This window comes from Elephantulus edwardii, unplaced genomic scaffold, assembly GCF_000299155.1.
Source record: "Elephantulus edwardii isolate Elephantulus edwardi_28Jun2011 unplaced genomic scaffold, EleEdw1.0 scaffold00122, whole genome shotgun sequence".
Classification (NCBI taxonomy): Eukaryota; Metazoa; Chordata; class Mammalia; order Macroscelidea; family Macroscelididae; genus Elephantulus; species Elephantulus edwardii.
The window spans coordinates 7,709,178-7,733,101 of NW_006399872.1; the positions used below are offsets into that span (position 1 = coordinate 7,709,178).

Consider the following 23,924-nt stretch of genomic DNA (forward strand, 5'->3'; position numbering starts at 1 on the left):
GCAATTAATCTTTTCATTTCCTGGGTACTTATACCAATATAATTAGCTATATGCAAACCATTCCCTCAATATAACAACCTAACAGATGTCTTGTACCTCTAATAGCAAAACAGATGTATGAATATCATGGTACCAGGCCCAGCTGAGGCCTGTGGCAGCATGGAAAGATGGGGCCCAGGTTTGATGCTGGAACCTTCTGAGGCCCATGATTGGCACAGCAGAGTAATATCTCAGATGTGTGGATATTAAGTTCATGGTGATGGCTTGGCTGGATCTTTATCCTGATAGTCCACACAAGGCCCAAAGCAGGGATGTTGTCAATCAGCTGTCTTCAAAGTAGCAATCCCTGTTCTAGGCTTAAGAAACTTATCACGAGTGGGCAGTGTTGAAATGGTTTTATAGACTATGCAAAAGCATTTGACTGTATGTTGTTGTTTGTTTTCATGTGCCTTCGAGTCATTTGTGACTCATAGCGACCCTCTGTACAACAGCCCTAAACTCTGCTCTATCCTGTGCCAATCTCATTGCCTCTGACACACCCATCCCGATTACCCCAGTGACTGAATCAATCCACCTCATAGAGGATCTTCCCCTCCTGCGCTGTCCCTCCACTCTGCCCAGCATGATGTCCCTCTCTCCTTACAACATGTCCAAAATATGTCAGGCGAAGCCCCAGAATCCTTGCTTCCAAGGAGCATCCTGGTTTAACCCTCTCTAGGAAGAATCTGTTTGTTTTCTTGGCAGTCCATGTTACATTCAATACTCTTCTCCAGCACCACAGCTCAAAGGCGTCAATTCTCCTTCTATCCTCCCTAGTCATTGTCCAACTCTCTGATGCATAACAAGTGATTGCAAAAACCATGGCCTGTATCAGGGTCACCTTAGTCTCCAGAGAGACACCGTTGCTCTTAAGTACTTTAGAGAGGTCCCTAACAGCAGACTTTCCCATCGCAATACGTCTTTAGATTTCTTGGCTACTGGTGCCAAGAGGGTTGACCGTGGAGCCAAGCAGACCGAAGCTGTGAACAATCTCAATCTCTTCACCAGCTATCCTGATGCTACCGATTGGTAGCATAACAAATTATACCTGACGTTGAGAACAATGGGAATTCTAGAACATGTTGTTAGGAAGCACTAGTCTTTGGAAAAAGACATCATTCTGGGGAAGGTCAGAAAAAGAGAGGAATGCCCTCAGTGAAATAAACTGGCACACACACTGACTGTGGCTTGAGTATGGTGGACATTGGGATGATAGTGAAGAATAGGAAAGGGTTCAAATCTGTTGTTAGAGAGTCCCTATGAGTCATAGCCAACTTTATGGTACCTACCCAACAGATAAACAGATACCCAATTGTTCATTGACCACTAAATTTCCAAATTAGAGAGGACTTGTAAATTAAGTGAAATGTACATTTAAAAGTCATGCTTTAACTAGTGCTCTTCTAGAAATTAGTAAACTTTAATTAGTAATATGGTACTCTCCTCTTCCTCCCCCCAAATACTAAAGCATAATGCACCAAATTTTATGGTCATATATTTTACCACTGTAAATTATAATGAAAATTATTATAGACTGATTGATTTTGATCATATATTTGCTACGGCATTTAATCTCCAGAACTGCCTGCAGTAAGAACACACTATTTCAACTCTTTGTACAGAATAAATTCTGTACAGATTATTTAGGCCTTTTCTCAAATATAAAGCCCCATGCAGCTACAATGGTAGAATCAACCTGCAGCATTATCCTTGGGAGAAAGACACTCTAAATGAGTGAACATTATGGGTATCATAGTTACCAGATAGGTTTATGTGGTTATTGTTAGGTGTCAACAAGTTGAGTACAATTCATGGTGACCCTATGAACAATAGATCTGAATCCTGTTTGCTGAATGTAGTTCATTGACCCAGTATGTTTGGCATACTTGACATACTTTGACATACTGTGGAGATACTTGACAAATACTGTAGAGAATCTTGTTTCACAGTTAGTAAAAGAAACATTGAACTCTATAAACAGGAGAACAACTATAAGTATTTTCCTAAAGCAAGACTATAATTGTAATGTGATACGTAATTTTTCCGAATATAAATAAAGAAGTCCCTTTGCTTGCCTCAGCAAAGATTTATTTCAGTCATTCTATGATCTGCTTCATTTACATGAGTTGCTATTGTTGTGTGCCATCAAGTTGGAACCAACCTGTAGCTAACCCTCCAGCAAGTATTCAGAAACAGTAAATCACATGAAAGAAGACTGAATTTTTCCTGCCATTTGTCTTTTACACATGTAGAGACTGCACTTTCTAGTTTCAATGTTTGGTGTTAGGTGAAGAAAGATTAATGAGATACCTGTGTAGCAAGAACTACCAAGAATGAAAGTCTATGCCTCATACTTTGTTAATTAAAAAAATCTTCACTTGCCATGCTAGTACTAGACATCATGTCATACTTTACTCTCATAGTAAGGGAGCAGGGGAAAAGTAAAAATCCAGGTAGAAGTATGGGGTACCATCATGAGCATGCTTTTCTCCACATGATTAATTTTCCTCTTTCAGGAACTTGAGCATGACAGACATCATGAGGATGGTGCAGGATAGGGCAAGGTTAATATCTGTTATCAATAATGTCACTATGAGTCATAGTGAACTTGATGATATCTAACAACAAAAACAGTAACAGCAGAGTTCTTGTGGCCTAGTGGTAAGAAGTTGTGCTGCCATCCCAATGCATGCAGTTCAAATCTACCACCTGTTCCAGGGGCAGAAAGATGGGCATTCTCCTCCCATATGATTTATAGCCTCAAAAAACCTGTTGAAGTGACAGTTATGATTAAGTCCTGACTTGACGGTATGTGACAACATCAACAATAATAATTTTCCTTCAAAAGAAATCTGGTAATACAGTCCAAAGAGAGTTGTGTTCCTAACTCAAAGACCTCGCCTTTTGTGGCAATTAGAATTCATCAGTGGCTACACAGGAGAAAGATGGGCAGTCTCCATCTGTATGTTTAATAACCATTGTTCATTGTATTAGATAAGTTATACTACCTCCTAACTGAAAAAGCTGTCAAAATTATGAATTCCCTTAAACACAGACTCCTTAGAATCAGAAGAGTATTATGTCCATGAGTGTGTCATGTATTGAAATAGATAGCAGGATAAAATGGATGCTTTTTCTGTTCAGTTAGTAAATATTTCAAAAGCCTAGAAATGACTGCTCAACAAAGTTACACAGTTGACAACTTTGTACTATATCAGTTCATAAAAGTTTTATTAGTGGTACTACTACTTCTGTACAGAATTACAAAATATGAAATGCCTCCAGATGGTCTGTTTAAAAGAAATAATAAAACCTTTATCATGAACAGCCTCACAGAATGCAGCATTTCATCATGAAAGCTGGCAGGCCTGCAGATCGGGAGTTGAAGGAGCTGAAGCAGTGGAAGAAGACAATGAGAATGAATCAGACAAGGAGGCTGCGTACAGCCCAACGGATGCTGGCAGTGAGAGCTCAGAGAACCAGTATGACGACTTGTATGTGTTTATTCCTGGAGATGATCCAGAAAATAATCCATCAGAGTCACTCCTGAGCAGCAGACCTCCTCCACCCCCACCACGACCTGTAGCTACTATCCTACAACCAGGAAAATCTCAGTTAACAATGCAAGGTAAGTCAAAGATGTAAAATATCAACACCACCACTTTAATAGCAAAGTCATACAGTATCAGCTCTTAAGTTGAAAACCATTGCCAAAATTAGCTTCTGGAATCAAAAGAATCTTTTCTTTTACTTGAACAACTGTTGTTGTTACTACTAACTGCCAAATCCAGCTCTTGACTCATGATGTTCCCACACAACTAAAAAAAGTCAGTGTAGCCCGATGCCTTTCCCATAACCGTTTGCAGATCAGACCTTTGTGATCCACAGGATTTTCATTCTATGATTTTCTGAGTTCCTCCTCAGGTATTTCTTCATACACTGTTAGTCTAGAAGTTCTAGAGCATCAAAGCAATGCGCGAGCCTCTCCTTACAGACAAGTGGTAGCTACACATGATCAGGGAAGGCGAAACTTCTACCACTGAACTAACACTCTAGTCTTTCTGACAAATGTTGTTGCTGTTAGGCGCCATCAAGTTCACTACAACTCATAAAAACCCTATGAACAACAGACCAAATCTTGCTCTGTTCTGCAGCATAACTTTGGCAACATGTATGGCTAGTGAACTGACACCAATTCATTGTTGGCCCTCCCCCCTTTTTTTTACTTTTTTTAAATTTCATTTTATTTTTTTTCTCATTAAAATTATTTTTTTTAGAAAAAAATTTCCTTCATTAGTATACCTCCCTTTATAGGTCACATAGGAAGAGATTGCTCATCTCTCTCCTGTGGAGCACTTGTTTGATTGAAAATATAAGACTTTGGGTTAGAAGCTCTTTTCCTGCTAGGTCACCAGAGGTCCTTATTTCAAGGCCTAGGAAATGAGAGTTACGTGCCTGTCCCTGCCTTCTTCTTCTTCTTTCCCCCCCCCCCCAATTCTAGGAACAAAATCATAATACAAAGCTTTAAGGAAAGATACAGAATTTGGAAGGAATCTTTAGTTCTTCATAAAAATCAACTTTATTCATTTAAAATAATATTTAGTCTTTTGGCCAGAGGGAAAAATTAATGTTAGTTTTAATGTAGAGATTATTTGAAAATAATCTTTGGCATTTTTTTGTTGGTAGCTATTGGGAAATTAAGAAGTAGAGATTTTTTTCCCCCTAGTCCATTAGTAGCTACCTGTTGAGACTAAAATTTAAGAATATCTCTCGGCTTCGATAACATTTGACCCAGCAATTGCACTACTGGGAATATACCCTAAAGAGACCATAAACGACATCCAAGTAGATATACACATACCCATGTTTATCGCGGCTTTGTTCACAATAGCAAGGAGCTGGAAACAACCTAAGTGCCCATCAACAAACGAATGGGTGGAGAAGCTGTGGTATATTCACACAATGGAATACTACACTACATTGAAAAACAAGGAACTCATGCAATATTATTCAAAATTGGTGACCCTGGAGGACATGATGCTGAGTGAAATATCTCAGTCACAAAGGGACAAATGCTATATGGTGCCACTGCTGTAGAATGAGACTGACATCGGGATGGGGGTAAGACTGAGAAAAACTGGATAAATTATGTTTACTGCATTGAAGTCTATGAGGGAGAGAATAGTTTAAAAGTTTTATATTTTAGGGCATTATATTTATTATAAGAGTACGGAGTGAGGGTTGCAGAGTGGATTATATTTGGGAGGTGGATGGTGTTGGGGTGTGTGCGGGGGGATTGTGTACCAATGAAGGAGTTTTTCTTTTGCTTTTCAAGGAGAGGAGCGAACAGGGGGTGGGGGTGAGGTGGGCAGGAAGAAAAGTGCAACAATGAATGAATGGAATTCCAAAATCTCTGTAGATTTTCATTGAAATGGAAAAAAAATTAAAAAAAAAGTATCTCTCTGCTTAATAAATTCATCATAATTGCAACATACATAATAAGCAGTTCTTGTTATGTGCCATCATGTCAACTATGACTCATAAAGACCCTATGAACAATGGTCCTTAACCTTATTCTATCCTGAGTCAATCTCAATTTATGTGATACAACTAACTCTATTGCCAGTCACTGTGTCAATCCGTCTCATCCAGTCTCTTCTTCCCCTGTACTCATCCTCTATCCTTACAAGAATGATGTCCTTCTCCAAGGACAAGTTCCTCCTGGCAGCATGCCCAAAATATGTCAGACAGACCTTCAAAATCCTTGACTCCAAGGAGTAATCTAATTTCACCCTCTTCAGGACACACCTGTTTATTTTTTTAGAAATTCATGTTGTTGTTGTTGTTGTTATGTGCCATGGTGGTGAGGATGGAGAGGGGGGTAATTATAGGGTCGCACAATTTGATGGGTAGAGGGAGGGGTGAATAATAAAGAAAATGAGAGAGATCTGATGTGGAAAAATAGTGTATACAAACTTAGTAGGCAAACAAGTATAAAATAAAAATTTCATTAAAAAAAATAGAATATCTCCCTGCTGCTACATTGAAAAAACAGTCCTCATGATTCTGGTCACATTAGTTCCTGACCTGTTCTTCTCTGACAGCAGCACAAGTAACCTGTGTTTAAGGAGTATTTTTGTTGTTACTGTTAGTGGTCATTCCAATACTATATGAATTCACAAACTACTCCTCAAGAGAAAGATGGACAACATCTTTCCATAAAGATTCACAGTCTCGGAACTCCAATGGGGAATCATTACAAGCCCAAATCAATGGGTTGATTTTGGTAGAAGCCTATGAGAAATCACATAAATGGTTTCGAGTACATTCTGAAGCCATGAAACTTAGTACTTGTATTCTTGATAGTTCGGTCTCTATGAATGCTTGAATTTATCAACTGAAATCTTTATCAAGGTTGTACACCATAGAGTTGAAAAATACTGCTTAATGGGAATTACAGAAATCCAATGAACATCATTTATTAATTTATTCACTCACTATTTATTGACAATCTACTGTTGGACGGTGAAGAGATTGAGATTGTTCACAGCTTTAGTTTGCTTGGCTCCACAGTCAACACTCTCGGCACCAGTAGCCAGGAAATTAAAAGATGTATTGGCATGGGAAAGCTTGCTGTTAGGGACCTCTCCAAAGTGCTGAAGAGTAATGGTTTCTCTATGGAGATTAAGGTGCGTCTGATACAGGACATGGTCTTTGCTACCACTTGTTATGCATCAGAGAGTTGGACAATGACTAAGGAGGATAGAAGGAGAATTGATGCCTTTGAGCTGTGGTGTTGGAGAAGAGTATTGAGGGTGCCATGGACTGCCAAGAAAACAAACATTCATCCTGGAGAGGGTTAAACAGGGAGGTTCCTTGGAGGCAAGGATTCTGAGGCTCTGTCTAACATACTTTGGACAGGATGTGAGGAGAGACCGGTCCTTGGATATGGACATCATGCTTGGGAGGGTGGAGGGACAGTGCAGGAGGGGAAGGCCCTCTATGAGGTGGATTGATTCAGTGACTGGGGTAATTGGGATGGGTGCAATTGGCACAGGACAGAGCAGAGTTTAGGGCTGTTGTATATAGGGTCGCTATGAGTCGCAAGCGACTCAATGGCACATAACCACAAAACAACAACTGTGTGTCAAGTTCTTCTATATTCTTGCTATGTCTCAATGATGTGGCATATTAATATTTATAGGGAAACATGGATTATCAGTATACATAAAGCAACACTCTAGTATATTTGCCTTAGTTTGCAAATCTAAGCAAATTTATAACATTATGACCCTCAGTTATTTAAAAAAAATCAAGATTGTCTTTTCCTTTTATTAAGAGAAATAATATTTAGTTATTTTTACTATAAATGTTGTTGTTGTGTACTATAGAGTCAGAACCAATCCATAGCTGATCCTCTGGCGGGTTTCCAAATGCAATTAATCACACAGGAGTTTGCCCATCCTCCTATGGAACAGCTGGTGGCCTCAATCAATGTGAGTTCAGGATTGCAGAGTGTAGCTTCTTGCCACTAAGCCACCAGAGTTGCAGAAGCCTCGATGGCACATAGTAAAAACAACATCATCTTTAATATGTTATTTATTATATGGGTCGTGGCACCAGGGTTATCATTGCTGATGTCAGATGGATTCTGGTTGAAAGTAAAGAATACCAGAAGAATATATATTTGTGCTTTATTGACTATGCAAAGACGTTTGACTGTGTGGATCATGACAAGTTGTGGCTATTGAGAAAAATGGGAATCCCAGAGGATTTGATTGTGCTCACGTGGAACCTATACCTGGATCAGGAGGCTGTTGTGCGAAAGAAAGAGGGGAGCACTGTATGGTTTGGAATTGAAAAAGGAGTGTGTCAGGGTTGTATTCTCTTTCCAGAGCTGTTTAATCTATGTGCTGAGGAAATTATCCAAGAAGCTTTACTCTTTGAAGAGGAATGTGGCATCAGGATTGGAGGGAGACTCATCAATAACTGGTGTTATGCACATGACACAACCTTACTTGCTGGAAGTGAGAAGAACTTGAAGCACTTGTTGCAGAAGCTTAAGGAATGCAGCCTTCAGTGGACTGCGTCTCAATATCAAGAAAAAAGATTCTTGTCACCGGACCAATAGGCAGTGTCATAATGAATGGAAAGGAAATTGAAACTGTCAACTTTTCCAAATTATTGAGGACTAGTTGTGTTAGTGTGAGGACTAAGATGCATCTGAATCAGGCCATAGTCTTTCTGATTACCTGTGCATCTGAGACCTGGACAATGAATAAGGGTGACGGAAAAATAATTGATGCCTTTGAGCTGTGGTGTTGGAGAAGAGTACAGAACATTCCATGGATGGCCAAGAAAGCAAATATATATGTCTTTGACAGGGTGCAAGAATGATGAGGCTTCACTTCACATAGTTTGGACATGTTGTTAGGAGGTGATATTCCTTGGAAGAGACATGATGTTGGGAAAGGTGGAGAGTCAGTGAAGGAGAGGAAGATCCTCAACCAGGTGGCTTGACATGGTTACTGCTGCAGTGGGCCCTTGTGTGTTAGGAAGTGTGAGGATGGCACAAAATGGAACAGGGTTCAGATCTTTTGTGCATAGGATCACTATGAGTCGTGCTCAACTTTGGTGGCACCTAACAACAACTATTACTACCTAATAATAAAATGTGCAAAGCCCTGGAGTCAGAAAAATCAAAAGGATCAAATGCGCTTAGCATTTCGTAAGTTGAATGAACTAAATAATACATTTAAGTTTTGAATTTCAATACTTAAGAATGTTGTGCACAGAATATTAAATGATCCAGGAAGCATCAAAAGACGATGGAAAGAGTACACAGAGTCATGGTACCAAAAAGAACTGGCAAGCACAGAAGTATTTCATGAAACAACTTGTGTTCTAGAGGCAATGTTCAAGCTACTCTGAAGAATTGGCAAAAAACAAGGTCCCAGGAATTGATGGAATACCAATTGACATATTTCAACAAACATATACTTCCCTGGATGTACTCACCAGGTTATGCCAAAAAATCTGGAGTACAATTACCTGGCCGATTGACTGGAAGAGATCCAAATTGCTCACATTCCAGAAAAAGACTATTCAACTGAGTGTACAAATTATAAAATAATATCACTAATATCATTCTGCTGAAAAATTATAAAAATATGACTTGAAAAGTAAATTGAAATAGAACTACTAGAAATACAAGCTGAGTTTAAAGGAGGTCTTGACACTAGAGACATTATCACCAATGTCAGATAGATCTTATTAGAAAGCAAAGAATACTAAAGGGATGTCTGTGTTGCATTGCCTCTGCAACGGCATTTGACTGTGTGGATAAAAATAAATGGTGGCTAACCTTGAGAACGGGAATCCTAGAACACCTTGTGCTCAAGAGAAACCTTTGCTTGGATGAGGAGGCAGTTGTCAGAACAGAACAAGGAAACACTGCATGACTTAAAATCATAAAAAGAATGTGTCTGGGATGTATTCTATCTCCATATCTTTTCAATCTTTATACAGAACAGATCACTAGAGAGGCTGGACTTCATGAGGAGGAATGTAGCATCAGAATCAGAGGAAGACTTATAAACAACCTACATTATGCAGGTGATACAACATTACTTGCTGAAACTGAGGGGCCTTGAAGACAGTCAAGGACTCTAGTTTGCAGTATGGTTTGAAACTCAACACCAAGAAAATGGAGATTGTTACCACTGGGCCCATTGGCAGCATCATAATAGATAGAGAAGGGATTGGGATTAACAATTTCACCTTTCTCAGTTCCATAATTAACACTCTTTGTATCAGCAGTGAGGAAATAAAAAGATGAATTGCATTAGGAAAATCTGCTCTCAGGGACCTCTCCAGAGTGCTGAAGAGCAAGATTATCAGTCTAGAGACTAAGGTGCAAGGATTTTGAGACCGTCTCACATACTTTGGGCATGTAGCCAAGAGGGACCAGTCTTTGGAGAAGTATATCATGTTTGGAAGGGTCAGGGGTCAACACAGAAGAGAAAGAGCCAGGATGAGATGGATTGACATAGTAACTAGGGTGATGAAGTTAGGTGTGTAAAAGACAGTGAGATTGGCTCAGGATAGAGCAGAATTCAGAGCTGTTGTGTATAGGGTCACTATGAGTCATAGTTGACTCAATAGCAAATAACAACAACTACCTTACAAAGATTGTTCATTATATGTCTAAGACAAGAAGTAGACTATTTGTTAATGTAGTCCCTGTTATTGCTGTGTTGTTTACCAGTGAGCTGGAATCAACTCATAGCTGATCATCCAGTGGGTTTTTGGAGACAACGAATCACATGGGAGTTGATTGCCCATCTTTCTTTCTTGCATCAGCTGGCAAATTCAGACTACATACCTTTGCGTTGGCAGTGAAATTCCTTACCACTAGACCACCAGAGCTCTCTTATATTACCTCTTGTTGTTACTGTTGTTGTTATGACTCAACAAATATGACAGCTATTAGGTGTCTTCAAATCACTGAAAAACTCATAGGGACCATATGAACAACCCACCTGAACTCTGCCCTATCCTGTGTCATCCTCATTATCTTTGACACACTTGAGTCCACTGATGCAGTCACTGTGCCAATTCATTTCCTTGAAGAGCTTCCACTCCTTTGCTGACCTTCTATCTTTTCAGGTATGATGTCCCTTCCCCAAAAAATAGCCTTAGCTAAGCTACATGTCCAAAAATATGAAAGATGGTGCTTCTAACAGTGTTTATACACACACACACACACACACACACACACACACACACACACACACACGTATATAGGCCCTCAAAAGTTGCAAATCTAAAAAGATTCCCCACCCCCCAATCAAAAATCCACTCTTTTAAAGTTTGTCCTCTCTTTTTTTAATTTTACTGACCTATGGAGGCCTGGTACTATGAATAAAGAGAAAATAAAATGTCAGACATTTTTCTTAAAAATGTCTTAATTACAATTTAAAAGTAAGCCATTATGGCTTATTGTTGTTATGTACTATAAAGTCAGAACCAACCCACAGCTGAATCTTGGGGTAGGTTTTCAGATTTAATCGCATGGGAGGACATTGCACATCTTTCTCCCAAAGAGCAGCTGATGGATTTGAACCACATGTCTTTGGGATTTCAGTTCGCCATCTTGCCACTAGACTGCCAGTGCTTCCTTATGTCTTTTTAACATTTTTAAAATTAAGCCATTATTTATTTTTTGCCAGTGGCTTTGTAAGAGCCATGTGAACTTTAGTCAGTGATACTTTTAAGAATTTCCTTTTATGAAGAGTTTTCATCTGTCTTTAAGTTAGTTAGAAGAGAGGCCATATCAAATATTTTATGATTTTTTTGTGGATGTATTTATTTGAGGAAATGAAAATATGAAACGGTTTTCTTTTTGTAAATTATTTTTTCACTTTATTTTCACAACCACTGTATAAAGCAAATCACTGCAACATAATTATTATTCCCTTTTAAAAAGAGAGCTCTACTGTCTTAGCTCTAGTGGCTAAATCAAAGGACACGACTTTGGGGGGTTTGAATCCACCAGTAACTCTGAGGGGAAATGATGGACAATCTCTTCCTTCATGATTTACAGCCTCCTAAAAACCTGCTAAAGAATCAGCTACAAGTCATCACTGATACTAGAGCAGTGAATTTTTAATATTTATATACATGAACCAACATCTTGAACTTTTAAGATGCTTCTTTCTGTAATACATTCCCATCCTCTTTTTAAAAAAAAAAATTAAAGTATGGGAGTGGGTTTTTAATCTTTATTTATATACAAAGTAAATTGAGAAAGCACGGGTCTCAGTCTGAGATGAAAAGGATAAAACAATGCATTTTATTGTTGTTGTTATGTGCCATCGAGTCGTTTCCGACTCATAGCGACCCTATGCACAACAGCCCTAAACCCTGCTCTATCCTGCGCCAGCCTCACCGCCTCTGACACACCCATCCCGATTACCCCAGTCACCGAATCAATCCATCTCATAGAGGGTCTTCCCCTCCTGCGCTGTCCCTCCACCCTCCCAAGCATGATGTCCCTCTCCAAGGACCCGTCCCTCCTGGCAACATGTCCAAAGTATGTCAGACGAAGCCCCAGAATCCTTGCCTCCAAGGAGCAGCTTGGTTTAATCCTCTCCAAGATGGATCTGTTTGTTTTCCTGGCAGTCCAGGGTACATTCAGTACCCTTCTCCAGCACCACAGCTCAAAAGCATCCACTCTCCTTCTTGTCCTCCCTAGTCATTGTCCAACTCTCTGATTCATAACAAACGATTGCAAATACCATGACCTATATCAGGCGCACCTTAGTCTCCAGAGAGACACTGTTGCTCCTGAGTACGTTTGAGAGGTCCCTAACGGCAGACTTTCCCATCGCGATACGCTTTTTGATTTCCTGACTGCTGGTACCAAGAGTGTTAACTGTGGAGCCGAGCAAAGTGAAGCTGTGAACACTCTCAATCTCTTCATCATCCATCCTGACGCTGCCAATTGGTCCAGTGGCGAGAATCTTTGTCTTCTTGATGTTGAGCCTTAGTCCATACTGAAGGCTGCAGTCCTTGACCCTTCGCAGCAAGTGCATGAGGTCCTCCTCAGTTTCAGCAAGCAAGGTTGTGTCATCTGCATAACGGAGATTGTTGATAGATCTTCCACCAATCCTGATGCCACAATTCTCCTCATAGAGCACAGCCTCTCGAATAATCTGCTCTGCATACATGTTGAAAAGGTATGGAGACAGGATGCATCCCTGGCGTACACCCTTCCCTATTTTGAACCATGCAGTGTTACCCTGCTCTGTTCTGACTACTGCCTCTTGGTCCAAGTATAGGTTTCGTATTAGCACAATTAAGTGTTCTGGGGTTCCCATTCTTCTCAGAGTCAGCCACAGTTTGTTATGATCCACACAGTCAAATGCCTTTGGATAATCAATGAAACACAGATAGACATTCTTCTGGTATTCCCTGCTTTCAGCCAAGATCCATCTAACATCAGCAACGATATCCCTAGTACCACGACCCCTTCTAAACCCAGCCTGGACTTCCGGCAGTTCTCTGCTGATGTGCTGTTCTAATCGTTTTTGGATGATCTTCAGCAGAATCTTGCTTGCATGTGAAATCAATGACACTGTTCTGTAGTTTCCACACTCAGTTGGGTCACCTTTCTTTGTAATGGGAACAAATATAGATCTCCTCCAGTCAGTTGGCCAAGTAGTTGTTCTGCAGATAATATTTCAAATACATACTCAACTTGGGAAATAGTTGGGAAAGGAAATAGGTGGGAAAACAAAGAGAGTTAACAGTTCAGGAAATAAGTTCACAAATGCAGAGGATTGACACATATATTTTGCTAAAATTGAGGATCTGCACAAGAAATTCCCACACAGTTTAACTTGTTTCACCTGTGCTGTTCTCGGGAAGACACGAATAAAAAAGACAAAATTTCAAAGTCATATTATACATAGGAAAAAGGCAAGCCATTGCAATTTTAAAGTTCATCCTAAGAATGTAGGCAAGTAATTATTTGTATACTAAAGTGAACTCAAGTGTGTCAGAAATTGTGAGGATAGCACAGGATAAGACAGAGATAGGTTGTTCATAAAGTTGTCATGAGTCCTTCTTGACTCAATGACACCTAACCTCAAAATAGGCTAAAATAGTTAAAACAAGGAAGTCATTGAGAGATTGTTTTAATAGCTGCTCATAATCCTACCCAAAATAATTATTGAAACTCCTAATAATAGCCTTTTATTTTTTGTTCTAAAGCTTGTGTTTTCTCTTCTCATTTAAATTATTCCACTATGAAATGATCGATATGCAAACTAAGCTTTTTAGTAAGACTCACTTACCAAAGAGAAAAAACAGTCATTCTGTAGCTAATGTGCATTAATTTTTCAGAAGTAAACATAGAATTTTTTTATTGAGTAACTGAACTGCTTTCTGTTGTTGTTGGCCTAGTGGACTGAAAGTTATGCTACCAAGCTGAAGGTGGGTGATTTTAATCTACAGCCCTCAGGCCTGGTTTAAATTGTTTTTCTGTCAAACATTCTTCTTGATGGTATTGCACTGGTCTATACATTGCTGTACAGAGGTAACTCATGGTTGCTGTGATGCTAAACACTGTGACACTGATGTGCCAAATGTGATAATGGTTACCTATGGTGGACAATGTTTGGTGAAACTTCCCAATTACAAAAAGCTTGGAAGCAGGAGTGGCATCCACTTCTGAAATAGCTCACCTCCAGAAACTCTGTGATCAAAGCTCAGACCTTTCATTCATAGGGTCGCTATGACTCTATGACTCTACAGCACCTAACAACAACAACAAACTGTTTTCTATTTTGTTGTTTTAGCTAACATCTTAAGCAAAACACTTGTCAAAAAAAGAGGAGGGCTTGGATTAGCATGATATAGAATCAAAGATATCAGATAATTCATTAACCAAAGTGTATTGTGAAAAATTTGTCTTCTAAATAATTAATGCAGAAATATTAACATATTTAGTAATATATAATACACATCATATATGTATGTGTGTGTATATATGTATATATATTGTACTTAATAGGAATATTGTTAAAGACTATAAAACCAGCAAATTTTTTATAAATTTATTCTCAAGTGATTGAATATTCATGGCATCTTTTGTTACTAAATTAGCAACACTACTTCTAGTGTCCTTCAGGAAAAAAAAATTCTTGTCTTAAAGAAATCAAGAATTACATATTTGAAGACTGCGTTTTCATAGCCAGACTTGTTGGAAATCAAAAAAGGTGCTTTTGCATTTCTTTTGTTATTTTCAGAGAAACTGGGTTTTGGGAATATTGTCCAGTAGAAATCCTACAAAATAATGCCTTTAAGTGAAAAAAAAAAATCAGAATATCATGTTTGAAAAGCATAAATTTACAGAGTATTTGGAATTAGAGACTATATTACAATTTCCTGTTATTAAATCATTGAAAAACTGTAATGGATAAAGTAATGTAGAAAATACTGAGGTGCAATAAAAATTTCATTTCAAGCAAATAATCTCTCCTTAACAAAATTAACAATTGAAACTACAGGAGGCTATGTTGGTAAAATATTGTCTTTCCCTTTTAGAAATTTGTAGATAAACCATAAACTACTTTTTAATAGACAGGAACTATTATATTGTTGCCTATGATATTTGATTAAACTAGTTTGGGAAGCTCAAGTAAATGACAGATGGGTATCAATATAACAGGGTATAATGGAAGAATACATATAATCTAAATATTTTCTATTTAGGGACAACACTTCAAGGCCAAGTAGAAAGAAATAAAAACTGGTGTGATCTTGGTGAAAAACAAGAAACAAGAGGTGAACTCAAAGGAGAAGCTCTAAAAGAAGATGAAAAGGCACAGGTGGAAGAGGAAGACCCATACACTTTTGCTGAGATAGATGACAATGAATATGACACAATACTAGCCAATATGAGTGTAAAGAAAAAACTTGGAAGCCGGTCTTTCATCATAAATCGACCTCCTGCCCCTACTCCTCGACCTATATCTGTCCCTCCTAAAGAGGATACTCAACCCTACATAGCACAAGGTAAGGCTGTTGTTGTTGTTGCTTGTTTGGTTGGGGCATGGGGAGGGTTGGTGTGTTAGGGAGGAATTACATGTTTTGAAATATTTGGTTGGGTATGAAGGTCTTTGATTAGTGATTGGATTTAAAAAGCTGGGGGTAAGTACAAAACATACATTTTAAATTATAGGTATATTGTTTAGACTTATAGACTTATTTTTTTAAATAAATTTTTTATTTTATACTGATTTAATTACAAAGTTTTCATACATTGTACTTAATTTTTTAATCTAATTTTAATGAACATTTATATAGATTATGGATTTCCACTCATTCATTGTTGCATTTTTCTCCCTGCCCACCCCTCCCCCCAGTTCACTCCTCTCTTTGAAAAGTAGTAGAAAAATTCCTTCATTGATATACAATGTCCCCCCACAGCCCCTGTCCTGAGTACACTCCACTATGCAACCTTCATTCTGAACTCCTGTCATAACGATAATCCCCAATCATATATTGCTATCAAACTATTCTCTCCCTCATCTGTTTCAATGCAGTACATAATTTATGCAATTTTTCTCAGGCTCACCCCAACCCTGATGTCAGTCCCATTCTACAACAGTGGCACTATGCAATATTTCCTTTTGTGACTGAGATATTTCACTCAGCATAATGTCCTCCAGGGTCACACATTTTGAATAATATGTACTTACATTTTTAAGTTTAGACACACTGCACTTTTTAAAAAAGTTTAGACACACGATGTAAAAAGAAAACAAAAATGAGCTGGATTGTAATTTTCCAATATTTCTTTAACAAGGAAAGTTTTGACAACCATAAAAGACACTTTAAACTGCACTAAATAAATATAAATTCTATTTGTCACATCTCTACAATTCTGTAAAAAGGAAGAAAAAAAAAAACAAAAACAAAACAACCCTATGCACAAAACACCCAAAACGCACCAAAAATCTGCACCACAAGAAGTAGATTATAGAATATAACCACTCTAGTTTTCTGTTAAATTTGATTTATGACAACTTTTTAAGACAAAATTCTTAAGATGTTTGGATACTAAAACAGACAAATTCTAGTGCAAAAAAATGTATTCCAATCCATCTGAAATCTCACTTTACTCCAACAGTTATTATGCATTTTCTCTGGTTTAGATAGTCCAATTTATGTTAGTCTTCACCTCTTTTCCTTCTCTGCTCAGCTGTATGTAAAAAAGTAAATCCATGGAGCTTCTTTTTTAACATTTAAAATCTCAGCAGGATTAATTACATCTCCTATTTAATGAAAATGTTATAGATACTGATTTGATTTGGTGAATACTTGTTACATTTTAAATATGTAATCATTTTCAGGAATTATTTCATATTTAAAACTAAAGCACCTGAAACCTCTAATTTGTAAGATAATGAGTAGATAACCAGTTTTTTTTTCACTGAGTTGCTCCAAACTTTCGGTTTATGTAGACATATGGTCACTCTATGTAAGAATAGACTTGATAGCAGCGAACAACACCATCCAATACTTTCAGTTTTTCAAAAGTAAACCCCAACTACTCCAGTCTGCATTTATGTATCTGGCTGTCAGCACAGAGAGAGAAATGTGGAAAGATTAAGAAATGTCATGATTTCAAACATCCAGTCTAGTCTGCATTTATGTATCTGGCTGTCAGCACAGAGAGAGAAATGTAGAAAGATTAAGAAATGTCATTATTTCAAACACCTGATTTTACTTATTTTCCATGTTTTCAGTTCATTCTAAAAGTTCTAATATCTACTATGTCTTGTTTTCCATTGTCATAGTTGTTTGTATTCAATTTCTCTGAAGTATAAATATCCTATCATAAATGGTTGCCTCATTAAACAGAATTGGAGAAAAATTGGGAAATTTTAACTAATCTTGATAGTAGATAAGTGAATTGAATTTTTTCTTCTTTATTAATTATGCAAAGATTTATAGAATTCTAATGATAAAGTCTTCTTATGTACAAATTATATGATTCCCTATTTGAAATTGATACATAATTTGCTATAGGAACATCTACATGCTTAGGCACTTTAGATAACTAAGTGACTAGATTTCAAGTTTCTAAGAAATTATAACAATTCATTTTAATCACCTCTCCATCTCAAGAGATTTCAAGGCAAGTCCACAAGAAGGTGTTCCTAACCTAAAGGTGGTGACTCTCTGGTAGTTCTAGTCAACCAATATCTCCAATGGAGGAAGATGGACAAATTCCTCCTGTTCATTTTACGTCTTGCTTTTGCTCTTAGATCCATTGAACAGACTTTCACTCAGCCTGTTGTTACACTCACTGTCAATCCGTCTTCTTTTTTTATAATTTTTTTGCATTTTTTCTACTAGTTTATTTACCAAACTCAATTACAAATTTGAACAAATTCTTTCCATTTCCCTCACCCTCCCATCAAATTGTACCACCCAGTGATTAACCCCACTCTCCCTCTGCACATCCAAATCTCTCTACTTCCACCCTACTTACAACCCCTCCTCCCCCCACCCCCCGGATCCTTGTACTCATTCTACAATAACAGTTTTAAACAACATTTATCCTTGTGGGACTGAGTTAGTTCACTCAGCATAATGCTCTCCAGTCAAGTTAGGTAATAATTTACAAAGTTATTGCTCCTGCATGCTGAATAGTATTCCATTGAGTGAATGAATTTCTCAATCCATTCTTTTGTGATTAGACATTTGGGCTGTTTCCTTGTTCTTGTGTTGGTGAATAATGCTGCTATGAAGACTGGTGTACAAATCTCCATTTGTGCCTCAGTTCTAATACTCTCAGTGTATATGCCAAGTAGTGAATTAACTGGTTCATATGGAATTTGTATGTTCAGTTTTTTGAGGAAGGGCCAAACTACTTTCCAGAATGGTTGCACCATTTTACAATCCCACCAAAAATGTGTAAGAGTCCCTTTCTTGCCACATCCTCTCCAAAATTTATTGCTTTCTGCCCTGCTAAATAAACTTTGCCACTGTTACTGGGATGAAATGGTACCTCATTGTAGTTTTAATTTGCATCTCTCTTATTGCCTGTGATTTGGAGCATTCCTTCAGTGTTTGTTTGCCATTCAATATCTTCCTCTGTGAAAATTCTTTCCATGTCTTTTGCCCATTTTGTAATTGGGTTATCCATATTTTTCTTGTGGAGGCCCAGGAATATTTTATAAATGTCTCAACCCATCTTCTCGAGGGTTCTCCTCTTTTCCTTTGGCCCTTTTCCCAGCATGACTTTTCCAAAAGTCTGGCCCATGCTCTGACAACATGCTCAAGTATGTGAAACAGAGTTTCATTACCTTTGCCTATAAGGAGTCCCTAGGAAAACAAACAGGTTCAGCCTGGGGACTGTGAAACCAGGCTGCTCCTTGGAGGCAAGGATTCTGAAGCTTTGTCTGACATACTTTGGACATGTTGCAAGGAGGGACTAGTCCTTGGAGAGGAATGTCATGCTTGGGAGGGTGGAAAGATAGTGCAGGAGAGGAAGCCCTTCGATGAGATGGATTGATTCAGTCACTGGAGTATGGGATAAGTGTGTAAGAGACAATAACATTGGGAAGGAATAGAGCAGGGGTTAGAGCTGTTGTACATAGGGTTGCTATGAGTTCCAGGTGACTTGATGGCACATAACAACAACTTCCTTCAAGAAAGACTTGTTTATTCTATTGACACTCCATGGGACTTCTCTTCTCCAGCAATAGAATTCAAAGATATTGTCTCTTCCTCCTCTGGCATTCTTATCCATTGTCCAACTTTCAGATGTGTAGGAAACAATAGGAAATAAAAACATGACTTGGATCTTGTACACATATCTGACATCCTTTCTTTTTAGCAGTTTACAAAGTTTCTTGACAGCAGATTTTCCTGTGCATGGTGTCTTGATTTCTTGACAGTTGTTACCGTGGGTGGTGTTGATTGTGGCCTCCAAAAACCTGCTGAAGAGTAAGCCATCATTCAGTTCTACCTCTGTAGCAATGAGTTTTTAGTTTGATCCATCTCAAATCTGACATACTTTCACACCTATATCTTTCTAATTTAATTACGCTATATAATGTTTCTCACAGTAGCTGTATACAGAGAGATCTAATCTATAATTTGCATGTAAAACCAGGTTTTTGTTGTTGTTGTTGTTGTTGTTCCCCCCTAAGCCCTTAATCATTAGCAAGAGCAAAAACATAATGAAATCACGGAGTTAGCTTCCATTGTTTCTTTCTTTTCTTTCACTGGGATGTGCTTTCCTGCCTGTTCATTTTACGCCGTTGACTGCTGATTCTTCCATTCCCACAATGGCATAAAGATTTCCTTATCAGCTAACTCTTTCCTGATGTTCTTTGTATTTTATAGGGTGAAAGTCTTTCATCACATCATTTAATTTTTTTTCTAACTCTGGAAGATCTATTAAGTAGATTTGCCACGATTTCCCAGCAAGCCACTCATTCAATTACAAGAACATTAATTTGCTCTGATTCTTGCCAGAGAACAGAAGTGGTAGCAAAATGATAGCACATCAGAGTTTGTTATTGTAGCCAAAAGTAAAAGCTGTGGAGCAGGAAAGAAAGGAAAGATGTAGAATTCTAACTTATTTAAGAAACTCAGGAAATAGCCAGCCAAGAAACCAGACAAAGGAAAGTTAGGAAGGTATAGAAAAGACATTTTGGTTTTGCAAAAAATGTCTGCACTTTGATCCAGTCTAGTCCCCTTAGCAGTTGACTTAATATACCTGAAATGTAATTTCCTCATTGTAACTTGGGGAAACAAATAACATCTACTTGAAGGATTGTCACAAACTCATATCTTCACTAAATTATAGCTAAAAGTAATTCTATTTTCTTTGTTCAGTTTCCAAACAGATAATTAGTTTGATAAACTAACTTTAAATTGTAGAATAAAATTCTCTAGATGAATGATATTTGACTCACAGAGTTCTATAGTTTGTGGTAAGTGGTCTGTCAAAAGCTGCACAAGAAAAGGAGAGCGTCTCAGGAGGGCTGTTAAAAAATAGAAGTTTCATCAAGACTCAGAGAGAAAAGTTCAGCACACTGGGACACAGGAAAACGTGGGAGGATGCACCTCGGGATAAGACAAAAGACAGCTGGAATTTCAGGAGAGGACTTAACATATAGCAACCAAGGGCAGTTGTTGAGTTTCAGGGTTAGTGCACGATGAAGTCTGTTGCCTCATCATATTAAACACTTCTAGTGGGTTCTCATGGAAAGGAAGAGAAATGTCATTGTAAGGAATCATAAGGCAAGACCAGGAGGGAGGAGAGACAAGGCATGATCAACATCGACTATAAGCTGAGTTACAAGACAGGAAGTGCCATAACAGAAGCAGGGTGAAACACTCATACCTATTCAATCTATATGGGTCAAAAGGCAAATAAGAACAATGAATGGACACCAAGGCAGCAAAAATGGTGGGTTGAAAATTGGCCTTCTGCTGTGTACTTCCTGAAGTCTGGTAGAGTCAGAGGTAAGAAAATTAATAGAGTTGAAATGGATTGGAAGGGGAAAAAAATCTGTACTTTAGAAAGGCAGATTGGCTTAGTGCACTGCTTATGTTGATATTGTTGTTGATTGCCTTTGAGTTGAGCACGGGTCACAGCAACCCTATGAACAAAAGGCCTGAAGCCTTTCTACAACTATCAACATATACCAAAGTTCACAGAATTTCCAGAGACATGTTGTTTAGGAGTGGAGACCATTCCTGCTTCCAAAAGTCGACTCCTTATAGTAATTATCATGTTGGCAACTTTCATGCAACATACCTGGATACTCCTATCATCGAGTTGAAACTGACTCACAGCTGACCCTCCAGCAGGTTATTTTTGTGGTTTTCAATTTTTTTAAAATACTGGTTTATTTACAAAGTTCATACATTTTGTTTTTCACACCTGATCTTTCCCATTTCCTTTACCCACCCCACCCTCCATCCATCAAACTGTGCAACCCTATGGTTAACCACCCTCTGCCCCTCACCCATCCACATCCCTCTGTTCCCCTCCCCCTCCCCTTCATATTCATTCTATGATAATGTTTTTATACAGTATTTTCCCTTATGGAACTGTGTTAGTTCTAGCATAATGCTTTTGAATCCCTCCCAAGTTAGGTAGCGATTTATAAAATCATTGCTCCTGCACGCTGCATAGTATTCCATTGTGTGAATATACTAGAATTTCTCAAGCCTTTTGATTGTGAATTAACATTTGGGCTGTTTCCATGTTCTTGTGATGGTGAATAACGCTGGTGTACAAGTCTCCGTGCCTCAGTTCTCATTTTCTCAAGGTATATTCCAAGCAGTAGAATAGCTGGGGCATATGGAATTTCTATGTTCAGCTTTTTGAGAAGTGCCAAACTGTCTTCCAGAATGATTGTACCATTTTACAATCCCACCAACAATGTATAAAATTTCCTATCTTACCATGTCCTCTCCAACATTTATTACTTGGTTCACTGATAAACTTTGCCACTGTTCACTGGAGTGAGATGGTATCTCATTGTGGTTTTGATTTGCATCTCTCTTCTAGTGATTTGGAGCATTTCTTCATATGTCTGTTTGCCCTTTGCATATCTTCCTCTGTGAAAATTCTTTCCATGTCTTTTTGCCCATTTTGTAATTGGGTTATTAGTCTTTTTCTTGTGGAGGTCTAGGAGTATTCTCTAAACGTTCATTATGAGACTCTTGTCTGAGATGGTATTACCAAATGTTTGTTCCAAGTAGGTAGGTTTTCTTTTTCACCCTGTTCAAAAAAGTTTTGATATACACGGGAATTTAATCTTTAGAAGGTTCCATTCATCAATTTTAACCTCTGCAGATCGTACATTTCTAGATGTATTTGACAGTCTCTTTATACCACAGACTAGGTCTTCTAAGCTTGATCCCAGTTTGCCTCTTATGAACTTTATGGTTTGGGGCTTTACTCTCAGTTTGAGTTGATTTTTCTATAAGGTGTGAGATGTGGATCCTGTTTCAGCTTTCTGCAGGTGGAAGTCCAGTTTTGCCAACAACATTTGTTGAAGAGGTTGTCATTTCCTCATTTTATAGCTTTGATTTCTTTATCAAATGTCTGTTTACCATAGATAGCTGGGTCTATTTCTGGGTTTTCAATTCTGTTCCATTGGTCTATGTGTCTGTCATTGTACATTTACCATGATGCTTTGGTTACTACTGCTGTGTAGTCAGATTTGACATCAGAGAGTACTATGCTTCTCATCTCATTTTTGTTTCTCAAAAGTATTTTGATTATCTGGTGTCTCCTGCCTCTCCAAATACGTTTGACAATTTCCCTTTCATTCTCCTTGAAAAATGAATTGGGATTGTATAGGACATGAAAATTGCTTTTGGTAGGATTGTCATTTTCATGATATTGAGCCTCCCTATCCATGAATGGCAATTTTTTCCATTTCAGTAGGTTTTTTTATTGTGTCTTGCAGAAATACTCTGTAGTTTTCTTTGTATAGATCTTTGTATCTCTGGTTTGGTTTACTTCCAAGTATCTTAATTTGTGGTCAGTTATTGTAAATGGTGTTACTTTTCTTGATTTCTTTCTCTGAGTTCTATGTACAGCTTGTCCTGAACCAGTCTCACTGATTCCAACACATCTACTTCCATTGCCCCAGTTACTGTATCAATCCACCTCATCCAAGGTCTTATTCTCCTGTGCTGTTCTCCACCCTTGTGACCATGATGTCCTTCTCCAAGGACCAGTCCCTCTCGGCCACGTGCCCAAAGTATGAGAGACAGAGCTTCAAAGTCCTAGCCTCCAAGGAGAAACTTGGTTTCACCCTTTCCAAAGGAGACTATTTGTTGTCTTTGTGGTCCATGGTATGTTCAAGACTATTCTCCACCACAGTATGAAGGCATCAATTCTTCTGTCATCCTTAGACATTGTCCAGCTCTCTGATACATAATATTTAATTTTGAAGACCATATAGCCTGGATCAGATTACCTTACTCTCTAGACTGACATCCTTGATTTTCACTACTCTGAAGAGGTCTCTGACAGCATATTTCCCCCAATACAATCCATCCTTTTATATCCTTACTGCTAATGTCAAGAGTAGGAAAATAGAATAATACTCTGGAGAATGGGGAAAAGAACATATATACTAATTCCTGGATTACTTTTATTTTATATCATTCTATGTTTGATAGAAGGGAGTGCGGAAACTACAGAACAATATCATTGATTTCACAAGCAAGCAAGATTCTACTGAAGATTATCCAAAAATGACTGAAACAGCACATCAGCAGAGAAGTGCCAGAAGTCAAGGCTGGCTTTAGAACCGGTCGTGGTACTA

The 23,924-nt window shown here is 38.1% G+C and overlaps 1 protein-coding gene across 1 annotated transcript in view; it reads left to right on the top strand.

Annotated features, from left to right (window-relative positions):
• Nucleotides 1–23,924, top strand: part of BANK1 (B-cell scaffold protein with ankyrin repeats 1) — a 110,223-nt gene that overhangs the window by 14,473 nt on the left and 71,826 nt on the right. The window contains exons 3-4 of the mRNA XM_006893112.1: nt 3,368–3,667; nt 15,319–15,621. Of these exons, the coding sequence (XP_006893174.1) occupies nt 3,368–3,667; nt 15,319–15,621 (603 nt within the window). The remainder of the gene's footprint in view (nt 1–3,367; nt 3,668–15,318; nt 15,622–23,924) is intronic.